The sequence below is a fragment of the Triturus cristatus genome, chromosome 7 (genome assembly GCF_964204655.1).
Source record: "Triturus cristatus chromosome 7, aTriCri1.1, whole genome shotgun sequence".
In the NCBI taxonomy this organism is placed as follows: Eukaryota; Metazoa; Chordata; class Amphibia; order Caudata; family Salamandridae; genus Triturus; species Triturus cristatus.
The window spans coordinates 1,089,575,480-1,089,592,828 of NC_140590.1; the positions used below are offsets into that span (position 1 = coordinate 1,089,575,480).

At 42.6% G+C, this 17,349-nt stretch overlaps 1 protein-coding gene across 1 annotated transcript in view; it reads right to left on the bottom strand.

The window, feature by feature from the left end:
• The window catches only part of LOC146811143 (uncharacterized), a 198,812-nt gene that overhangs the window by 19,660 nt on the left and 161,803 nt on the right, over positions 1 to 17,349 (bottom strand). The window contains exon 5 of the mRNA XM_085618210.1: positions 5,952 to 6,002. Coding sequence (XP_085474336.1) covers positions 5,952 to 6,002 — 51 coding nt within the window. The remainder of the gene's footprint in view (positions 1 to 5,951; positions 6,003 to 17,349) is intronic.

The following is a 17,349-nucleotide window of genomic DNA, read 5'->3' on the forward strand; positions in this document are numbered from 1 at the left end:
TGAGGCCTAGATTGTCTCCACCGGCACAGATGCTGCCACCGTCCACAGTTCAATTACTCCCCCGCAGCTCTGGCTGGCTGCATACACCATGCGCCACAAATGCTTCTGCCTGTGTCAGCTGGCTGCCACCCTGCAGCACGTTCAGGCACCACTGTCTATGTGCCACTGATGAGTTGTCCTTCTGTTAGTTTCGTATGAATTTCACTGCCGGCACACCTGAGGGAGCGGTGCAGATTCCTCCCACGTCGGACAGCAGCAGTCAGTTTCAGGGGCACGAGCACCGCGGGGCTTCCTCCAATATCGCGCTGCCGCCCCCGTTCAGGAACACGAAGAGAACCCGCCCGCCGTCGTCGCCAGTGTAATGTAGTGCCGCTGGACTGGGCACTACCTTGAAAGACCAGCTACAGGTATTTACTGGGGCCTTTATCAATGATTACACGGAGCCAATGTTAATGGTTGCAATGGCTACCTCGCACACACATCCAGTGACGTCAGTGGTGCGGTAGGCGCTTTTATTAACTAACAACCACATGACTGGACAAGACCATGCAGTCCAGTCACGGCGGGGAGGCACCAGGAGATTCCCCCAAGGAAACGTACTAATGGGAGCACCCTCTCAGTCGCCGCGGTTCCGTCACCGCTGCAACATAACACCCGAGTCCCAGTGGACAAGGGAGTTAAGGAATCAAGACACGCATCAGGGCTGAGGCAAGTCTGCTGCTGCACGTGGTATAAAGTATGCGAGATAGCCCAGGAGGGCAAGGTATTCCCAAGCAAATGCAAACTGAGTGTCATGGGGACAGAAGCTGTGGTAGAAGATGATCACAGGAAGGAGTGCAGCAAGGTTTGATGGGAGGCCAGTGATGAGTTGGAAGGGGGGATAAGAAGGTCCCAGAGGAGGTGGCTAGAAGTTGGGACAAATATAAAGAATGCAAAGAGTCAGAAAGGAGACAAAAAGGGAATGAGAGAGACAGAAGGTATAGTAAGCATTATAGTGACTAAGTAGAGCATAAAGAAAAAGGAAGGTGAAAGCACACAAGACAGAGAAGAAGACAGAAGGAAGAGGGGAAAACTGCAAGTTGTTAGTTAAATACCTACCCAGCCTGTGCAAAATGAAAACCCATTGGGTTCCACCTGATAACTACATGAGAAAGTATTTGGAAAAAGGAATAAATGATATCTTACAATTACTGCAGTGTGATGTGATTCAAGACAAACAACTATGGTTCACACGCAGGCATAGCGTGCCCGCCAATGCGGAGAACTGAACATCTGCTCTTGATGTAAATGCCAATATATACAAGGAATATTATCTACAGCGTGGCATTACATGGAAACATAGAAGTGATCTATCAGTAACACATACATTTTGAGGGGATGGCGTGGATAATCTGGGGCAAGGAGCTCATTTCATGTTAAGGAGCGAGTAAGTAAAACACTGGGGGTTAATTGGCCATGAACATATAGCTGTAATATATGCCTCTGACGAAAGTGGGGATAGCACTCCACACAGCCAGTATCTTATGGTTCCTTGCATCCCGTTTTATGGCGCCCCACTGATGAAGGGATGGGTTTTCAACAAATGTCATGTTGCCAGTAGTGTGTGTGTGTGTGTGTGTGTGTATACTGTCCACAAAATAGATGGCAAGCTGAAGGCAAGCTTGGATATTTAAATTTAAGCCTTCTAAACACATTAGGATGACAAACTGGAACCCTAAATCAACTTAACACCACCTCCCTTTCTACCAGGATAGTTTTACATTAATAGATATACAACACGAACAGATTTTTGTGGATAAGGTGATACCAGTGGGAGGTGCTGTGCCATGTTCTCTTTTGCAGATTTTAATATCTTTTTGATTGGATGATCAGGTAGACGACTGGCTTGGACCAAATATTGCACTGTTTAGAGATCATATGTGAAGTAAATACTTGAATTCAGGAAGTAGAATTTTCTGAGTATTAACCTGGATCTGGTCACGATGGAAATGAGGTTAAGCCAGAAGAAACTGGAAAAACTGAACATGCAGATAAGTAAGGAAAATGGAAAAGAGCGCTCAGAAAGGTACAGCACTGCAAGAAAATGATATTTGTGGTTGCAAGGTCATTGTCCTAGGAACGATATTTGGCACAGAAATGGCCCTTCACGTACCAGGAACAGACAGACGGCATCACAGGCTGAGAGCATTCAGAAGGGTCAAAAAAGGATTTGTAAATGGATCAGACTTTCTTTGAAGACTTGTATAGAGTTTCCAAAGTGAACACTGAAAACCCTTACAAGCCACCTGTGGAAATATATATAGTCTGATGTGGCAGATGTTGAGGGATACTGCCAAAAACCAATTGTGTGTGGTAAAATGGCACGAGGGAAGGTGAAACATACAGCATGTGATGCTCTTGGGGAGAAAGGTTTTACTAAACATGAGAGTGTCATTTGTAGCACACTACTAGAAAGCAGTGGAGGCTGTAAATGGATTTCTGAAAAAGGTTTGATGGCAGCAACATAACTGCAGGGCGCTGTGTACTGTAGGCCTAGGCAACTGTACTACTAACCATGTCTTGCTCACAGCGTGTAAGATTTCTTTAGCTGGAACCTGATTCTCTTGGGGAGGGGATGTGGCCTAACAGCTAGGGGAATCGACTTCAAATCTGGGGAACTGGGTTTGAGTCTTGGCAAGGGCGTGCAACATCCTCTGATTCTGGGTAAATCACCTAATCTCCCAGTGCCTAACAAAAATGAATGTGTCCTCGTGTAATGCAACTCGTGCAATGTAAAGCGCTCTGATACTTGATACCTTCGGGTCAAGTTTGCACTATATAAAACTCCGGAGGAAAAAAAAGATTGCTTTGGTGTTTAGAGGAGTGTGTCAGCCAGGTTTGTATCACTACAACAAAGATCAAACGCATGTGGCAGGTTTTTATGAGAAGCTATTTAGGCCGTTTTAACATTCAGGGGGACAACTAGGAGAATAATTGGTAGATGAGGAAGAAAACACAAAGACTAAGGACAAGTGCAGTAAGGTGATTTTACCTTGGATTTTGAGGAATATTGCTGAGGCAACTGGTCAGATAGGTTCAAGTGAAGTTTTTGGACTCTTGCCAAAGTTAGAAAAGGACTGGAATTCAAAAGCACAAGTGGGAGCCAGAGAAGTTTTAAGGCAGGAGCAAAGTGAGCTATGGCCCAGTGCCCCAGCCTTTCAAGGGAGACGTTGATAGAGCCAGCTCTGTCCATCAGAGAGTCTTGCCTGATGACCTTGAAGAATACTGAAACAGATTGTTTACATACCCTTTTTTTAAAAATGTGTTTTTAATGCTGGTGATGTGTGAGTCTCTAACAGATAATTTGCAGAGAAATGCTGTGTTTATGTTTCATGCAACATCCATAAAATAAGTTTCTTTTAGATCAAAACAGGTCCTGACATATGTAAAATAGGAGAGTGTCACAGAGATTATTATTTGCAGTAATGTTAGTCAATTGCTGTTGGGCTGCAGCATTGGAAACACGTGCCACTATCTCTGAATGTTAGTTGTGAACATATTTAGAATTTGGATGAGTTGCCTGAGCACTGTCAGTGATCTGGCCAAAGAGGACATGAAAAAACTGATATTGGATCATAAATTCAAAGCTGTTCCGAGGGGAGACCCCCAAAATCTGTTCAGCCCATGGCCCCAAAAATCCTTAGGATGTCCCTGTTTTGAGTAGAGGTGCAAGGGTGTGTATGTAGGACCAGAGTAGCTGTTGAAGCTGGGAGGTGCCAGGTCAAGGCAACTGAATACAAGCATGAGGGCCAGTGGTTTGAGAGAATTTTGAGTTTGTGAGGATGCTTAGGCGTGCCATTGGTGGGCAGATTTGGAAAAAGCCTTTTAGGTGTTTTCAGTGTAACTGTCGGGACTAAATTGTTTTTGGAAGAGCACATTTCCTCAAAATAGGAGTAGCAACTCAGGGAGCTAAGTTGGACGTGGAAATTAAGGAGATTTTTGCCTTTGGCTATTGCAGGTAGAAAGATTTAGGGGGAAAATGAATAACAGAGAGGAATACCTACCCCTTTTCGTCTATGATTCCTCCTTTCGGTCAGCCTAGTGGGAAGGCAAAGCTGGAAATGTGTACATGTGACCACATGATTGTTAGGTGGTCATGGGCACATGCAGACAATATGAATTAAGGGAAAGAGATGACGCAAGTAAAGAGATATACAGAGAGTTTGAGGGTTTTTGTAAGTGACAGCAAAGTGATTTATTTAGAAAAGATGTAGTTCATTTGCCCTCCTTGAAGATAGAGATCATTCTATAGTAATAGCGATAATGGTTCAGTACATCAAAATAAAGAAGAGAGTCTGGGGGGGTGAAAGAACACAACCTGATGAGGGGTTTCTGGGTGTGAATAGGGCTACAAAAATAAGTAACATTTCTGTGTTTTTAAATTTCATTCTAAAGTGAGGACATAGATTTTGTTAATATACTGGGCAGGAGCAGAAGTTGCAGCACCAGTTAACTAGGCAGGCTGCCTTGCTAAAAGACCAGAACGTCAGGGAAAATAAAACCAGGATAATCACAGAGAAAAAGAAAGACACCTTTTGGCTTAACAGGGGCACAGCAGGTGCATTCTTAGCGAGTGGTGGGAGGAATAAAGAAATGATTAGGTATTACTTACTATGCGTAGTGCCATACTTATAAAAAAAATACCGCAAAGAGCAGTATGTCACCTTGTGGGACTGTGTTACGGCACATTCCTGTCTTTTCCCCAACACTGGTGCACAATGGGCTTCCTAGCGCCAATGTAGGCATCCTTGCTCCAGAGTGTAAGGGTGCCTCCGTAGCAAGCAGGATTGATTTTTGTGCAGGAAGGGGCACCTTCCTGCACAAGAAAAATTCTCTGGTGCATTTTCCTTGCAGAATGCAGCACACGTAGAAAGAGGAAGTAATGAGTAACGAGAAATAAAACTATATCTCCTAGTTATGCCTCCCTTGGGAAAGCATAGCATTTTGGCACATTCCCAGGTCTACAAATAATTCGATATTCCTGGAATGCAGCAAAATCCATACGAGTTGAGGGGTAACACCCATGCAATGCCCATCTTGGGGCAGAGTAACGCAACACAGCGATTTACACTGCGTTGCGTTACTCCTGATTTGTCAAACCACTCAGGGTCAAACAATGTGGCCTTGCCTGGTTTATCAAATTGCATTTTATTTTTGCGTCTTTCACATTCCATGTTCCGTGATGCAAACGCGATGCAAACCCCTTGATAAATATGTCCCATACTGTTTAGAATTATAATAATTTCTATGGAAAAAGGACGGGTACACATGCAATTGTAGGCTCTGTCCTGGCTGAATAAGCATCGATCATTTGAATCGTGAATTTTGGTCCTGCGCTGTAGTCACAAAAACTCTCTTCCGACAAGTATAAGAAGCAGAAGGTGTCAGAAAGCAGCACTCACCTTACATGGAATACCACAGGTATGAGGATTCCTGATGGAGACGGATGGAAACTATAAAGGCAGTGCTGTATTTTTCCTCCCTCTACCACTTCCCTTAAGTCCCTAGAGACCGCAGGGAGACTTTTAAAATAAGAGCATTCTCTAAATCACGATGATGTGCATCTGACATGATAATTTAGTTTGCAGGTTAGGCAACACAATGGTCTTATTTTCCAGTACAAGGGATTGCCGTCACAGTACAAGACAGCTAATCATCAAAAGTACCTGCAATGATTCCCTTCAATTTCTGAAAACCCAGGGAGAGTGGGTGAAGCAGATTATAAAGTGATGCGATAATATAATAGTACACAACATCTCCCAGTTTTGGCAGTGGCCTCTGACAGGACAAGTAGGACACTAACAAGCTACACTATATATTGGAAAACATAAAACGTGCATGAAAGCAGAATAGGGGCTTAGATTAAACAGAGATAAAGAGCTTAATTCTGGATTTAACAAAAATACACTTACCAAAGTATCAGTTACCAGCTCAGCAATTGGAAGAAGACATTTCACTCCTTTCTAAAAGACAATTTAAAATAAATAGTTATAGCAAAGAACAACAAGCATTTGCAATGCAATCAGTCTCGCCTTTTGGACCTTATATGTATTTAGCTATGGAGCACATTAGCCTGGGTGCTGAAACATCTACTTAATGCTCTATAACATGGAGGGAAAGTAAGCACCAATCTGCGTGACACACCAAGTATGGGACCACATGGAGAGAAATATTGCCTTTCAGCGGGAAATGGTATAGTCCAAAGCTGTGTTTTTAATATAAAATCAGTGCCTTCAGTGGTCATATCATAGAATATATAAGATTTGAAAAAAAATTATTGTCTATGGGTGCTCGTGAAAGACAATTTCCATGGACCAGAATCTATAGAATGCTCAAGTGATTCAGGTATTTTACTGAACCCTGCTGGTCGTTTTCCATCAAGAAAGCTAAATAGAGGAAGTTGCCAGAAAAATTTAAAAAAGAATGTCCCTCAGCAGAAAGCAATTCTGGTACTTTACTGACCTCTACTGGTTGTTTTCTATCAAGACAGTTAATTAGAGGCAGTTGAACAGGAAAAAAACGTCCCTAAGCAGACAAGTCCTAGGGCTGATCTACAGAGCTCACAAAGTACATACACATATAAGTATATACTAAAGTATATAGAAGAGCTCTCGAATGCTCGACCTAAAAATAGTGCTCATCCACTAGATAAAGCGGACTGTGTAACGAGCCATGTAAAAGGTCCAGTCCTTATGGGCGGGAATAAATGGAGATAAGGCGGTACCAAGGCCGGACTAACAAGCGTCATAATGAATCGGAAACCATAGTTTACGAAGGCCAATGAGACAGGCCAAATAAAAATATAGGCGGGGAGTGGGAGGGGCTTCCAGTGCATACTCTACTACAGCATGCTTCGCAGAGCGAGCAGCGCATACGCGCTGCCTCAAGGCTCCAACTAAAAACTATCATCTATGTCACAAACTATGTATGAGGAAGTCATAAAAAATGAAACACTGAATCACTGGCAAATCTAACTTTCGTCTAGAAGGTTACCAGTCGTCCTTGTATTATGAAATTTGATACTTAAAGCAAGTGCCTCCAGCACCAGCTTCCCAGTTGTCAGTACAGTTTACATGCTGGTTTGATTAATATGACATGTAGGGAAACTCCTCACTCTGAATCATCTAGGCATTGTGTTTCCAGGTCCTGTATTTAATTTATCAACCATGTTGTGATATGGAGCAAAGTGACTATCATACATACAAATCTTATTTCTTTAGGAGCAGGATTGCACACAAAATACATAGATTGAGATGGAAAGTATCAGTCAGTTGAACCCCCAAGCACCCAAATAACTAACATTAAAAATATATGTTCTCCATATTGTGCTGCCCAAATCTGGTTTTAAAAAATCCAAAGGACTTCAAGTATCATAATGTATCTGCAAAGTACAGACAAGATAACATACTATTGCAGGACATAAATTAACACAGTGTGCACCTACGCCTTCCACATCCTATGCATGCTGGAAAAGATCTTCAAATGATTGCCTCAGAACACCAGACGGACTGTCACACAAGCACTCATCACAAGCTGGTTGGACTACCGAAACACTCTCAATGCCGGAATCTCCAAACAACTCCTACACAATCTCCAGACCATCCGGAACACTGCGCGAGGCTCATACTCTACTTCCCATGCCACACCCATATCACACAGCACCTCAGGAAGCATCACTGGTTCCCATTGACAAGTGCAGCCAATTCAAACTTCTGACGCATGGTAAACAGCCCTTACAACAAATCCGTCACCCTGCATGCAATTACAATGCGGTCATTGGAGCAACGCATACCATTATCCCCCAAGTCGTAACAACGACTTGCGGACGGGGTAGAAGGTATTGTATTTCAAATCCAACACCTTCCCTACTGTCCACACAGACTGGAGTTGGAACAGTAAATTATACTATTCCAACATCCCGTATCCCCCTCTGCAAGTCGTTGTTATGACTTGCGGGGTAATGGTATGTGTTGTTACAATGCAGTAGCTGTAATGACCGCGTTGTAATTGCATGCAGAGTGAAGGCATGGTTAATAAGGAGGCATTTTCCTGACACACACATCCATAGCCCTACACAACACAGGACCGAAGTATCTAAACAGACACATATACTTTCACCAACCCACTAGACACCTACACTCTGCCTCACTGTCACACATAACCCGCATCCGCAAAAGCATAACTGGAGGTCTCTCATTCTCCTACATCACACTCAAGACATGGAATGACCTCCCTCAACACATCAGAGCCTCCTCACCACTTCTTCAGTTCCACAGGAAGCTGAAGACCTACCTGGCTCTTTGTATAAGCATGTCGAGAACCTTACACACACGCCCAAGCACCTGGATACCCTCTCAGTTGATTAGTGCACTATACAAATCAATATAACATAGCAGTTACATTATAAAAATGTAATGAAGGCGGTTGTGGAAACATATGAAAACTGCACCCCTCAGTGACATCTGCAAGGTAAACTTCTGATTTACTATAGGTAGCACCCAAAACAGCAATTCACAACATTGGCTGATCTGTGTTTCAAAACAAGAATTCAGCCAGTGGCACCAAATCCCGCGAAATTTTTATGTGGCAGCTCGTGCCTGCAGGCAAGCCAGTAGGAATCCAATATTTGCAGGGGAACTGGATGATGTTGTGTTTGTATAGAACCAGGATGGTATCTGTGCAGCCATGAGAGGGATATTGGTACGGGACATGGGAGCGATGTTCGCGTGGAAATCGTGATGCTAGAAGTGGCTACGGAATATACGATATCCTGTTGTAGCAGGGTTGCATTTTTATGATGGATGTGAAAAACTGACTTAGCTACAAAGTGTCACTGAAAGTGTCACACATAGGCCAGGAAATGTCAATAACTGCTATTAGTAAAAATATGAAAAGGTCACACATAAGGAAACTCAAAACGTAGCAGCTATGCATCAGACACTGAAATGCCATATATGAGCACATCGAAATCAAGGAAACATCATGTATTATAATTGACTAACAACATTCACGGTGCCAAACTGCAATCCAATGCTGAAGGAGACTGACAACACTTTTGACATTTGCATCTTTTAGGGTTCTGTGGACGAGATCCCACACCCGGTATTGTCTTTCTTGATGTCCTTGCTGACCAGCTTCATTTTGACTCCGCTGAAGTATTCCTTCTATTCAAATGGACAGGTCTTTTTCATCAAGATAACCACATCGCCATCCCTTACACGGACCGCACGTACATTCAGCACAATGTCCGTTGTCCGTAAAGACAGTACTTCCGGGTCGCATAGTAGCCAATGCCATGCCTGATCGTGTTCTGGGAATCGGTGGGGATGGTAATATGTATGGTGACCTGGGATTGGAATGCTACACAATATATCGAAGAGCTCATTGGTTGTTCATTCCGCACGTGCTTTTAGGGTATGTAATTACGGACTGGTAATAAATGTAAGCTGGGCTGTGTCCACAGAGGGGCTACAGGTGCATGGGAGAAGGTAGGCACAAGAAGAGGGGGCTATTCTGTGGCAGCACCGTTGTGCTCCGGACGACTGCTGTATGAGTGAAGGAGGACAAATTTTAAACTAAAGTCCTTAGCTAGCATTCCTCTGACGGACACATTGTCCAGTGTGGGCTAACTAGAGTTTCTATCCTACCTCGAGTTTAGTGCCCCTCCACCAACTCAGAAGCAACCCCAGCATGCAGCAGTAGATGCTCCCATCCAAATCCTTTGCATTGCCCAGCCTTTCGCGTCATAAGCAAAGTGTGCAATTTCCATTGGCTGATCCAGTTTCTGATACAATGGGAATGGGTGCTGCCAGTACTAAGAAGTGAGGAAAACAATATCGCAGGGCCTCTGTTTGAAGTTTATCGTACAACGTGTTCAGCCTTATCTTCCCTTGCCATCAGCCATAGTTTGGACCCTTTCATCACTTGTAGTTTGTTATGAGTGACTGATCTATACACAGTGATCGGAGAGTGATGGGACACAAAGCGTGGGCTGGGTCAAAACAAGCATTTGCAATGCAGTAGGACTAGCATTTACGCAAGACCTACTGCATTGGAAATGGGAGGGTGGGTGGGCAAGGGGGAGGGCCGAGAAGTCACGAACTGCAGAAAGGGGTGGGGGGAGACAGGGAAGAAAATAGGGTTCGGAGTAAAGGAACCAGTAGCCATGTAAGGATACAAATGATGACATGGCAGTCATGAGGAGGGACTAACAAGCCTAAAACCAATCGGGAGGCAGCATTTAGGACATAAGCCAATGAAAAAATGGGTGGAGAGTGGAGAGTGGGTGGAGCTTCCACGCTATACTGAATACTGCATGCCTCGCAAAGCGTGCAGCGCATGCGTTGCAACGCTAGGCTCGACCTAAAAAAAGGGCATAAAAAAGGGCAACATATCGACAAGCATTGGCAAAACCAATACATCCCAACTCATGCAATGGTTTTTAACAATACTGTAGAGCATCCCTGATGCTGTGCAGCATGACTAAAGAAGGATGAATAAAAAGCTTGATGCGGCTGTGTGGGTCATTTTGTAGGTCAACCATGATGGGAAGCAGCTTGGTGGGCGTAAGCGGGTAAGACAGAGAGCAAAGCTAAGTTCAATGGTAAAAAGTAAACGGATGAGATAGAGAAAAATGAGGAGCTTGGGTGGAGAAGTAAATGAGCAAGGAAGCAAATAAGAGGGGAAGTACAGGATGAACATCCCAGAGACGGGTGGGGAGAAGCACAAGGGTGAGTGAGAGAAACACAGAGCGCCGAGAGTGGAAAACAAGCACACTATGGAGACAGCTGGAAAACACATGAACTCTCATGGAGGTCTTACAGCAAAAGTTCCCAAAAGTGAGAAGTGGAGGGAAACAAGTAAACTGCCATCTAATAGGAAGGAGAAAAATTAGAGTGAATGTAAAGCAATGGGCAGACTGTTTAAGTCCTTCTATGTTCTTGGCAAGCCCACAATATGTCTGGTCTCCGCTGTATGGTAGGCTCTACCTACAAATTCGAACTCAATGCCAAGAAAAGACTGCAACTTATTCAAGAATAGTGTAGTCACATATTAGTGTCTCACAGCTGTGAAAACCAAAAAGTCAATGTTATGTAACTTATAAAACATGGAAGGCAAACAACCCCAAAAATTCTAGGTAATAAGGTAGATGTTCAGCAAATAGAAAAGGATGGTCAACTCTTGGCAACAGACGAAGATAGATTAGCAGTGCAATGATGAGTTTATTAAACCTTTGATCCCTCTTTGGAAAGTTGGATCATGGACTGCTATGTTAGACAGGAGTGACATTTGTCAATGAGAATACTCAAATGTGAGTGGAACATTCTTGCAAGAATGACTGTCACTAGCTCATTCAGGTCTTCTCATTTAAGCCCCCAGACCTGTTTGCTGGAGCTCTCTTCATCGCTCATCAATATCGACATGCAACTGCTAGCTGGGGTGCTCAGGATACACTCTATGAGCCATTGCACTTAAATTAAGCACTGCAAATGCTAATTTAAGAAATAAGCTCTGTCACAATTTTCGGCAAAACTGTTGTCTAATATAACGGAAGAGTTGGAAAAGCTCATTAGACAGTGGTAAATAGTTGCTTGTCACAGGGACTTAAAAGGCCTGTGCTGCCTTTGGCTGAAAATGTAACAGCAGTTGTTGATATATCTAAAGTATACAACAGAACATAACACAATAATATACACAAAACAACTAAAGTAAAACATAACAGGGCACAACTCAACAAAACAGTCAACCCAGAACATAGAACCATAATATAACACAATAACATCATATTAAAATAATGTAGTACAAAAACACAGCACAAAAACAACAGAACACTTCATTATCACAATAAAATGACACACAACAAATATGTAATGGTATATTACTTGGTGTTTTTATAGTGCAGTGTTCACCAGTTACTTGGCCTCTTAACACTTATTCTGACTACGGTCTGCATTTATCATTCCTCCAAACAGGGCCGGCTTTAGGGCTGTGCGACCAGTGCGGCTGCACAGGGCACTGACCTGGGTAGAGGGGCACTGTGTTTAACAATAACTGCAGAGTTCCTTGTGTGTCCAGCATCCAGGCAGCAATACACATGTCAAGATAACTCCTATGATTAAAGCCCTGCTAGAGAGAGAGAGAGGTGGAGTTTTGTCTAGTGGTAATTTTGATTCGCCATAAAGTAGCACAGAGAGTTAATAGCCTGCTGCAAAGAACACATACTGTGAAGGTCACAGATCTGTATTTTATGTGGATAGCTGTGTGGAGTGCTGCTTTTGTCACACAGATCCTTTTGTTACCGCAGTTCATAAGCAGCAACCCTAATATAGAACAGTGACTGTTACAAACTCTCATCAAAGGGCTGCATGCAAATTCCATAAAATTGGTTAGGACGTTATGGTTTTTCTCCTCTAGTCTTTCATCATCTATTCCTAATGCTGCTGAAAGGCTTTGTTTGGGTATACAGTCATATTAGTGAAGCCAGCCTCTACCAGTGATTGGTAACAAATGAAATGTATGTGAGAGAGGGGCTAGTGTGAAATGAGGGGCACTTTGACTGGTGGCAGTTAGGGAGTCCCAGAAGGTTGTCATGGGCAGAAAATATTGTCACACTGGGTGGCACCCTGCATCCACCATAGGGTTCCTACTGTGGGGCTGTTTTTCCTGAGTCACCTTTGTTGCATGTTTTGGAGGGATTTTTGTAATGTTTCATAAGTGGAGTTGGTCTTTTTAGCGTGCAAGTGTGTTTTGGTTTGGTTGCAAGATAACTCTCAGCAGGTTTGAGCTCTTTCAGCACTTTGGCTGACTTGTGTCAGTTGATTGTTGACTAAGAAGGTCCTTTTTTTATAGCCAACAGGGAGGATGGAGCTGTGAGTCAGGGAATTAGGTATCCTGATGCAATATTGGCATCTTGTCTTGTTAATGTGGGGCAATTTCAATTGTAGGAGGACTTCCCTTGATGTCCTGACTGTCTAGAATTATTTGAGTTTAGGTGCTATCCCGTGTGTTCAGTTCTCCGTATTTCCTAGTGGTTTCCTGTTTATTGTTTATCAGCATGACAAGCTCCCTACATAAGGTTCCCCAAATCCTGGTTAAAGAGGTTTGACATTATGCATCAATAAATAGGCTGTTTTGTGATGTCTGGAAATTTGAGGGGTAACTAGGGTATCATTGAACAGAATAATGTAGGAGTGTTGGTTATCAAGCAGCCAAGGCAATGTTTGTGTATTTAATGAATTTCAGTTTACTTCCAAATTGCACATGTCCCAACCTGCATGGGCGGTTCCATATTGGGAGGGGTAGGTGTGATAGTGTCATTCATTGGTATGTGGTAGAAAGGAAGGCAAAGTGTTGTTTCGAGCTTAGTATGGTGTTTATAGCTAGTATGTGGATAAAAGAAGTGTTGGCTTCTAAGTTTTTGGTATGTGTGGGATTACTGGTGATGTGTGGTGCCTGTATGATGAGGTAATACTGTATTGGTATATTATGGTGTCATTTTTATTGTCATATGATGTATTGTGGTGGTTTTTGGTCACAAAAGCAAGATGGGGATTATGAAACATAGTTATATTAAAATCTTTTGGAAATTGGGGGATATGATACAGTGGTCTGGGGCACATCAGATGTGTGTATGTATTTGCATTTAGGAAAATCAGTTTAGAGATGAAAAGGGGAATATGTTGATAATATTTGGTGTGTGTGTAAGGGAGATGTTGTTCCTTTGAGTCCAGATGTGCTCTCTGTGCTGTTTGGGCTAAATATTTGGTAGGATTGTGGCTTGAGAGAGAGACAAGACTATAATATGGAAAAAACAGGGATCAGGAAGACAAGACTTAGTGGGGATGAGGTGATTGGTTAACGTATTTTGAGTGAACCTTATGTATCGCTTAGTAGTGTGAGAAGTGAAAAGGTATTTGATGTTCTTTCAAACATACCATTTTTGAAAGTGTCTGTGAAGAGCAGATAGTCTGAAGTTGAATGTGATAGTGAGAAGAGAAATTTCCATAGGTTAGCGTGGAGGATAGGGAAGCGGGAGCTTACTTTCTTTTTCTTCTTAAATGCTATGGTATTTTTAATGAGAAAAACACTAGCGGATTTGAGAGTGCAAGACTGGTATTTTTTGGGAAGTTTGGGCTAGAGGAATTCACATCCTTTGCCTTATCTGTCTCTGTGATACACGAGGCTTTGAAATTGACTGCTTGCATGCCAGAGAGACAATGTAAAGTTTGAATGTGGGGAAGATGTTTTCTCTAGGATTGAAGTGAAGGTGGAGCCCTGTCACTGCATTCTGAATTATTTGAAGTTTTCCTGTGACATATGTTGGGAGGGCCAAGAAGAGAGCATTCTAGTAGTCTGAGTGAGAGAGGATCTGTGCAATTATTGCCTAAAGTCTCCAAAGCTATGCCAGGTGGTGGAATATGTGACAGAGGGTTAGGAGATTATGGAAATGTTTGTAGACATTTACTGACATGGGGCTTTAGGGAGAGTTCTGAATCTATAATTAAGCCAAGTTTTTCAAAAAAATGTTTTGGAGTGGGAATGACAGACCTGGGCTCTACGTTGAGTGGCCAAGGTAAGGTTGTGAACACTCTGATCATGCCTTAGCAGATCAGTATGTTAATTGTGTCTGGTTTTAATTAAGGATTATTCTTGATCATCCAGAAATTGATCTCATGGAGGCTGCTGAGAAGGTTTTGGCATGTGATTCTGGTGAATTTGCTCCTTTGAGGATGATTGGTGTGCTATTGATATAGATAGAGCATGTGACAACGAAAGAGCAAATAATGAGATTAACAGTATTAAGTGTGCATTGAAAAGTGGTGTTAATAAAGTTTACCTACGGGGTATTCAAAAGGTCTTTGAACTAATCGTTGTGCCCTTAGGGGCCTCGTGTATGGTTGGAGTTCTTTTTTGGGAGAAAAGATGTGAACCAAACTTGATTAGAACCTTTGAGTCCCAACCGGCTCAATCTGTTGAGCAAAATCTGATGGTTTACCGTGCAGAATGCTACTAGGATTTCCAAGATGATGAGGACTCCTGTATTATCATAGCCTATTTTGTTAATTTCTTTTAGAGCATCCAAATGGAGACCAATGCTGATTTTGTTTTTCTCTAGTCTGAATCCTGCTTGTGCTGGATCTAGGAAGGAGTGAGATTGTAGATGAAGAATGAGTTTGTTGAGGACTTATCACACCAGTAATTTTGGTGGGAAGAGAATAAGAGGGAATGAGTCAATGAATAGTTGTGTTGTGAGTGGGAGGGATGGATGGATTGAGATTGTAAAGGGAATACTGGTATGGCTGGCGAAATTGCGAGAAGTAAGTCAAAGTTGAAGATAGAATGCCATCTATGTCCTTCCATGTGGGTTAGCCCTTTAAATAGTTTCTGTCAACCTTAGAAAATCCAGTTTGGAAATTGAACTAGAAGTTGAGGGGTTGTTGAGGAGGTCGAACCATATATTGAAGTATTTCATGATGGCTATTCTCAGACACAGATGATGTCTGCTAGTGAGCTGCTAAGGAATTCCCAGCATTTATGGTTATATGAATGGTGTACATAGAGTTATGTAAGGAGTGTTTGAACAGTATAAAAGGAGTGATTGGCAGTTGTGGGGTTTGATGTACTTTTAAAATACAAGTTTTTCTTGTGTTCAATTGTGATACTCCTATATGGTTTTTTCTATTCTGGTGTACTGGTTTATATGTCAGGCATAGCATCATCTATGATTAAAGTGCATTCCTCAAGAAGGCATAAATTGGTGTCTGCTGAGATCCCAAAATGGGGTAGGTGGATCTTGGTAAGGGTATTGTGAATTACCAGGTATAGAGGATTCTGGGAAAGGAACACTGAAGTGAACTGGGGTTTTGGTGATATGGACAAGACGGCAGGTTAGCAGGAGGGAGTCATTGCCGCCTAAGGCTTACATGAGAGATGAGTCGGTGTGTGTTTAGTGTTCTAGAGGAGGGATTGTTTTGTTTGGGGTGATTGACAGGGTGATCATCTAGGGATATCTTTCTGAACAAATATACAGGCAAAAACTTTGAAGCAGGGACAAAACGTTTATATATGAGGTTGATTACTCTTCTAGTTCAAGAAGGTGTAGGAAACGTCTAAATGTTAGTGGGTCGGAGGGGGTGGAGAAGCATGAAATTGATTGTTTTGACCACCCGAGTTGTTAAAATAGTTTCCTGGGGTTGGCTTTTCTTGGAAAAGCTCAGATAGGTGTTTTGGATAGTGAGTGTTTTTTGGGGATGGAGTATAGGATTGTGAGTGTGGATCTTATTGTATTTATATTCTGTCAAGGTATTGTGAGGGGATCTTGACGAAGTTTGAGTAGACTGCAAGGTGGGGTTTAAGGGTAGGTGTCAAATGTGTGGTGACCGGTGTGAGAGACTAGGTAATTGTGACAGTCTGTGTTTGATAGTATCCCTGCTGCAATCTCTATTTCTAAGACTGTGGCATGAAAGGGAGGTAGTCATTGTGAGAGTATCAAAGAGGTTGAATTTGGTTCCTAAGTCAGTAAAAGGTAGAACTGATGGGTTTGATGGGAGAAAAGAAAGTGGTGTTGAGAGAGCAAATAGGAGAGGTAGTGGAGATTAGAGCAAGACAGTGGAGCGAGAGCAGGAGGTCGCAGGAGATTGGGTAATAACAAACAGGAAGGCAACAGAAGGCAAGATAGTGTGGAAGAGGGAGAGTTCAGAAGAGTAGAAGTTGGGGGAATTTGTAGTAGGGGAAGGCGGTAGGATACATGGCAGGAATAGAGAGGGCGGAGCAGGGGAAAATATAGTGGGAGTGTGTAGAAGGATAGGGAAGATGAGATGAAGAGAAAGGGAAATAGGAATTTGGAAAAGATCAGAGAAGGGGAGGGGAGTAGGGCAAGTGATTGCGGAAAGGGAGGAAAGTGGAGAGGTGAATCAAAGACTGAAGGAAAAGAATAGGAAAGAAGAAAGTGGAAAGGGTGGTGAGAGGAAAAGGAAGGACCAAGAGGAAGGAAGAGAGAAGAGGAGAGAGAAGTAAATGAGAACGAGACGATGGGAAGGGAAGATCAGAACTGGATTAAAATAGGACATAAATATAAGAAAGTAGATGACAAGAAAGGAAAGGAAGACAAGAAACAGGAACTAAACAGGAAGAGGATCAAGGAAGTAAAGGAATAGAAAAAGCGGAAGAGGAATGAGGGGAAAGAGGAATGAGGAGGAGGAAAAAGAAGCAAATAAGGTGAAAGAAAGATAGATAGATATTTATTGATGTTCGATTAATTAAAATCATTGCATCAAAACACACATAATTATGATAAAAAATCATCACATC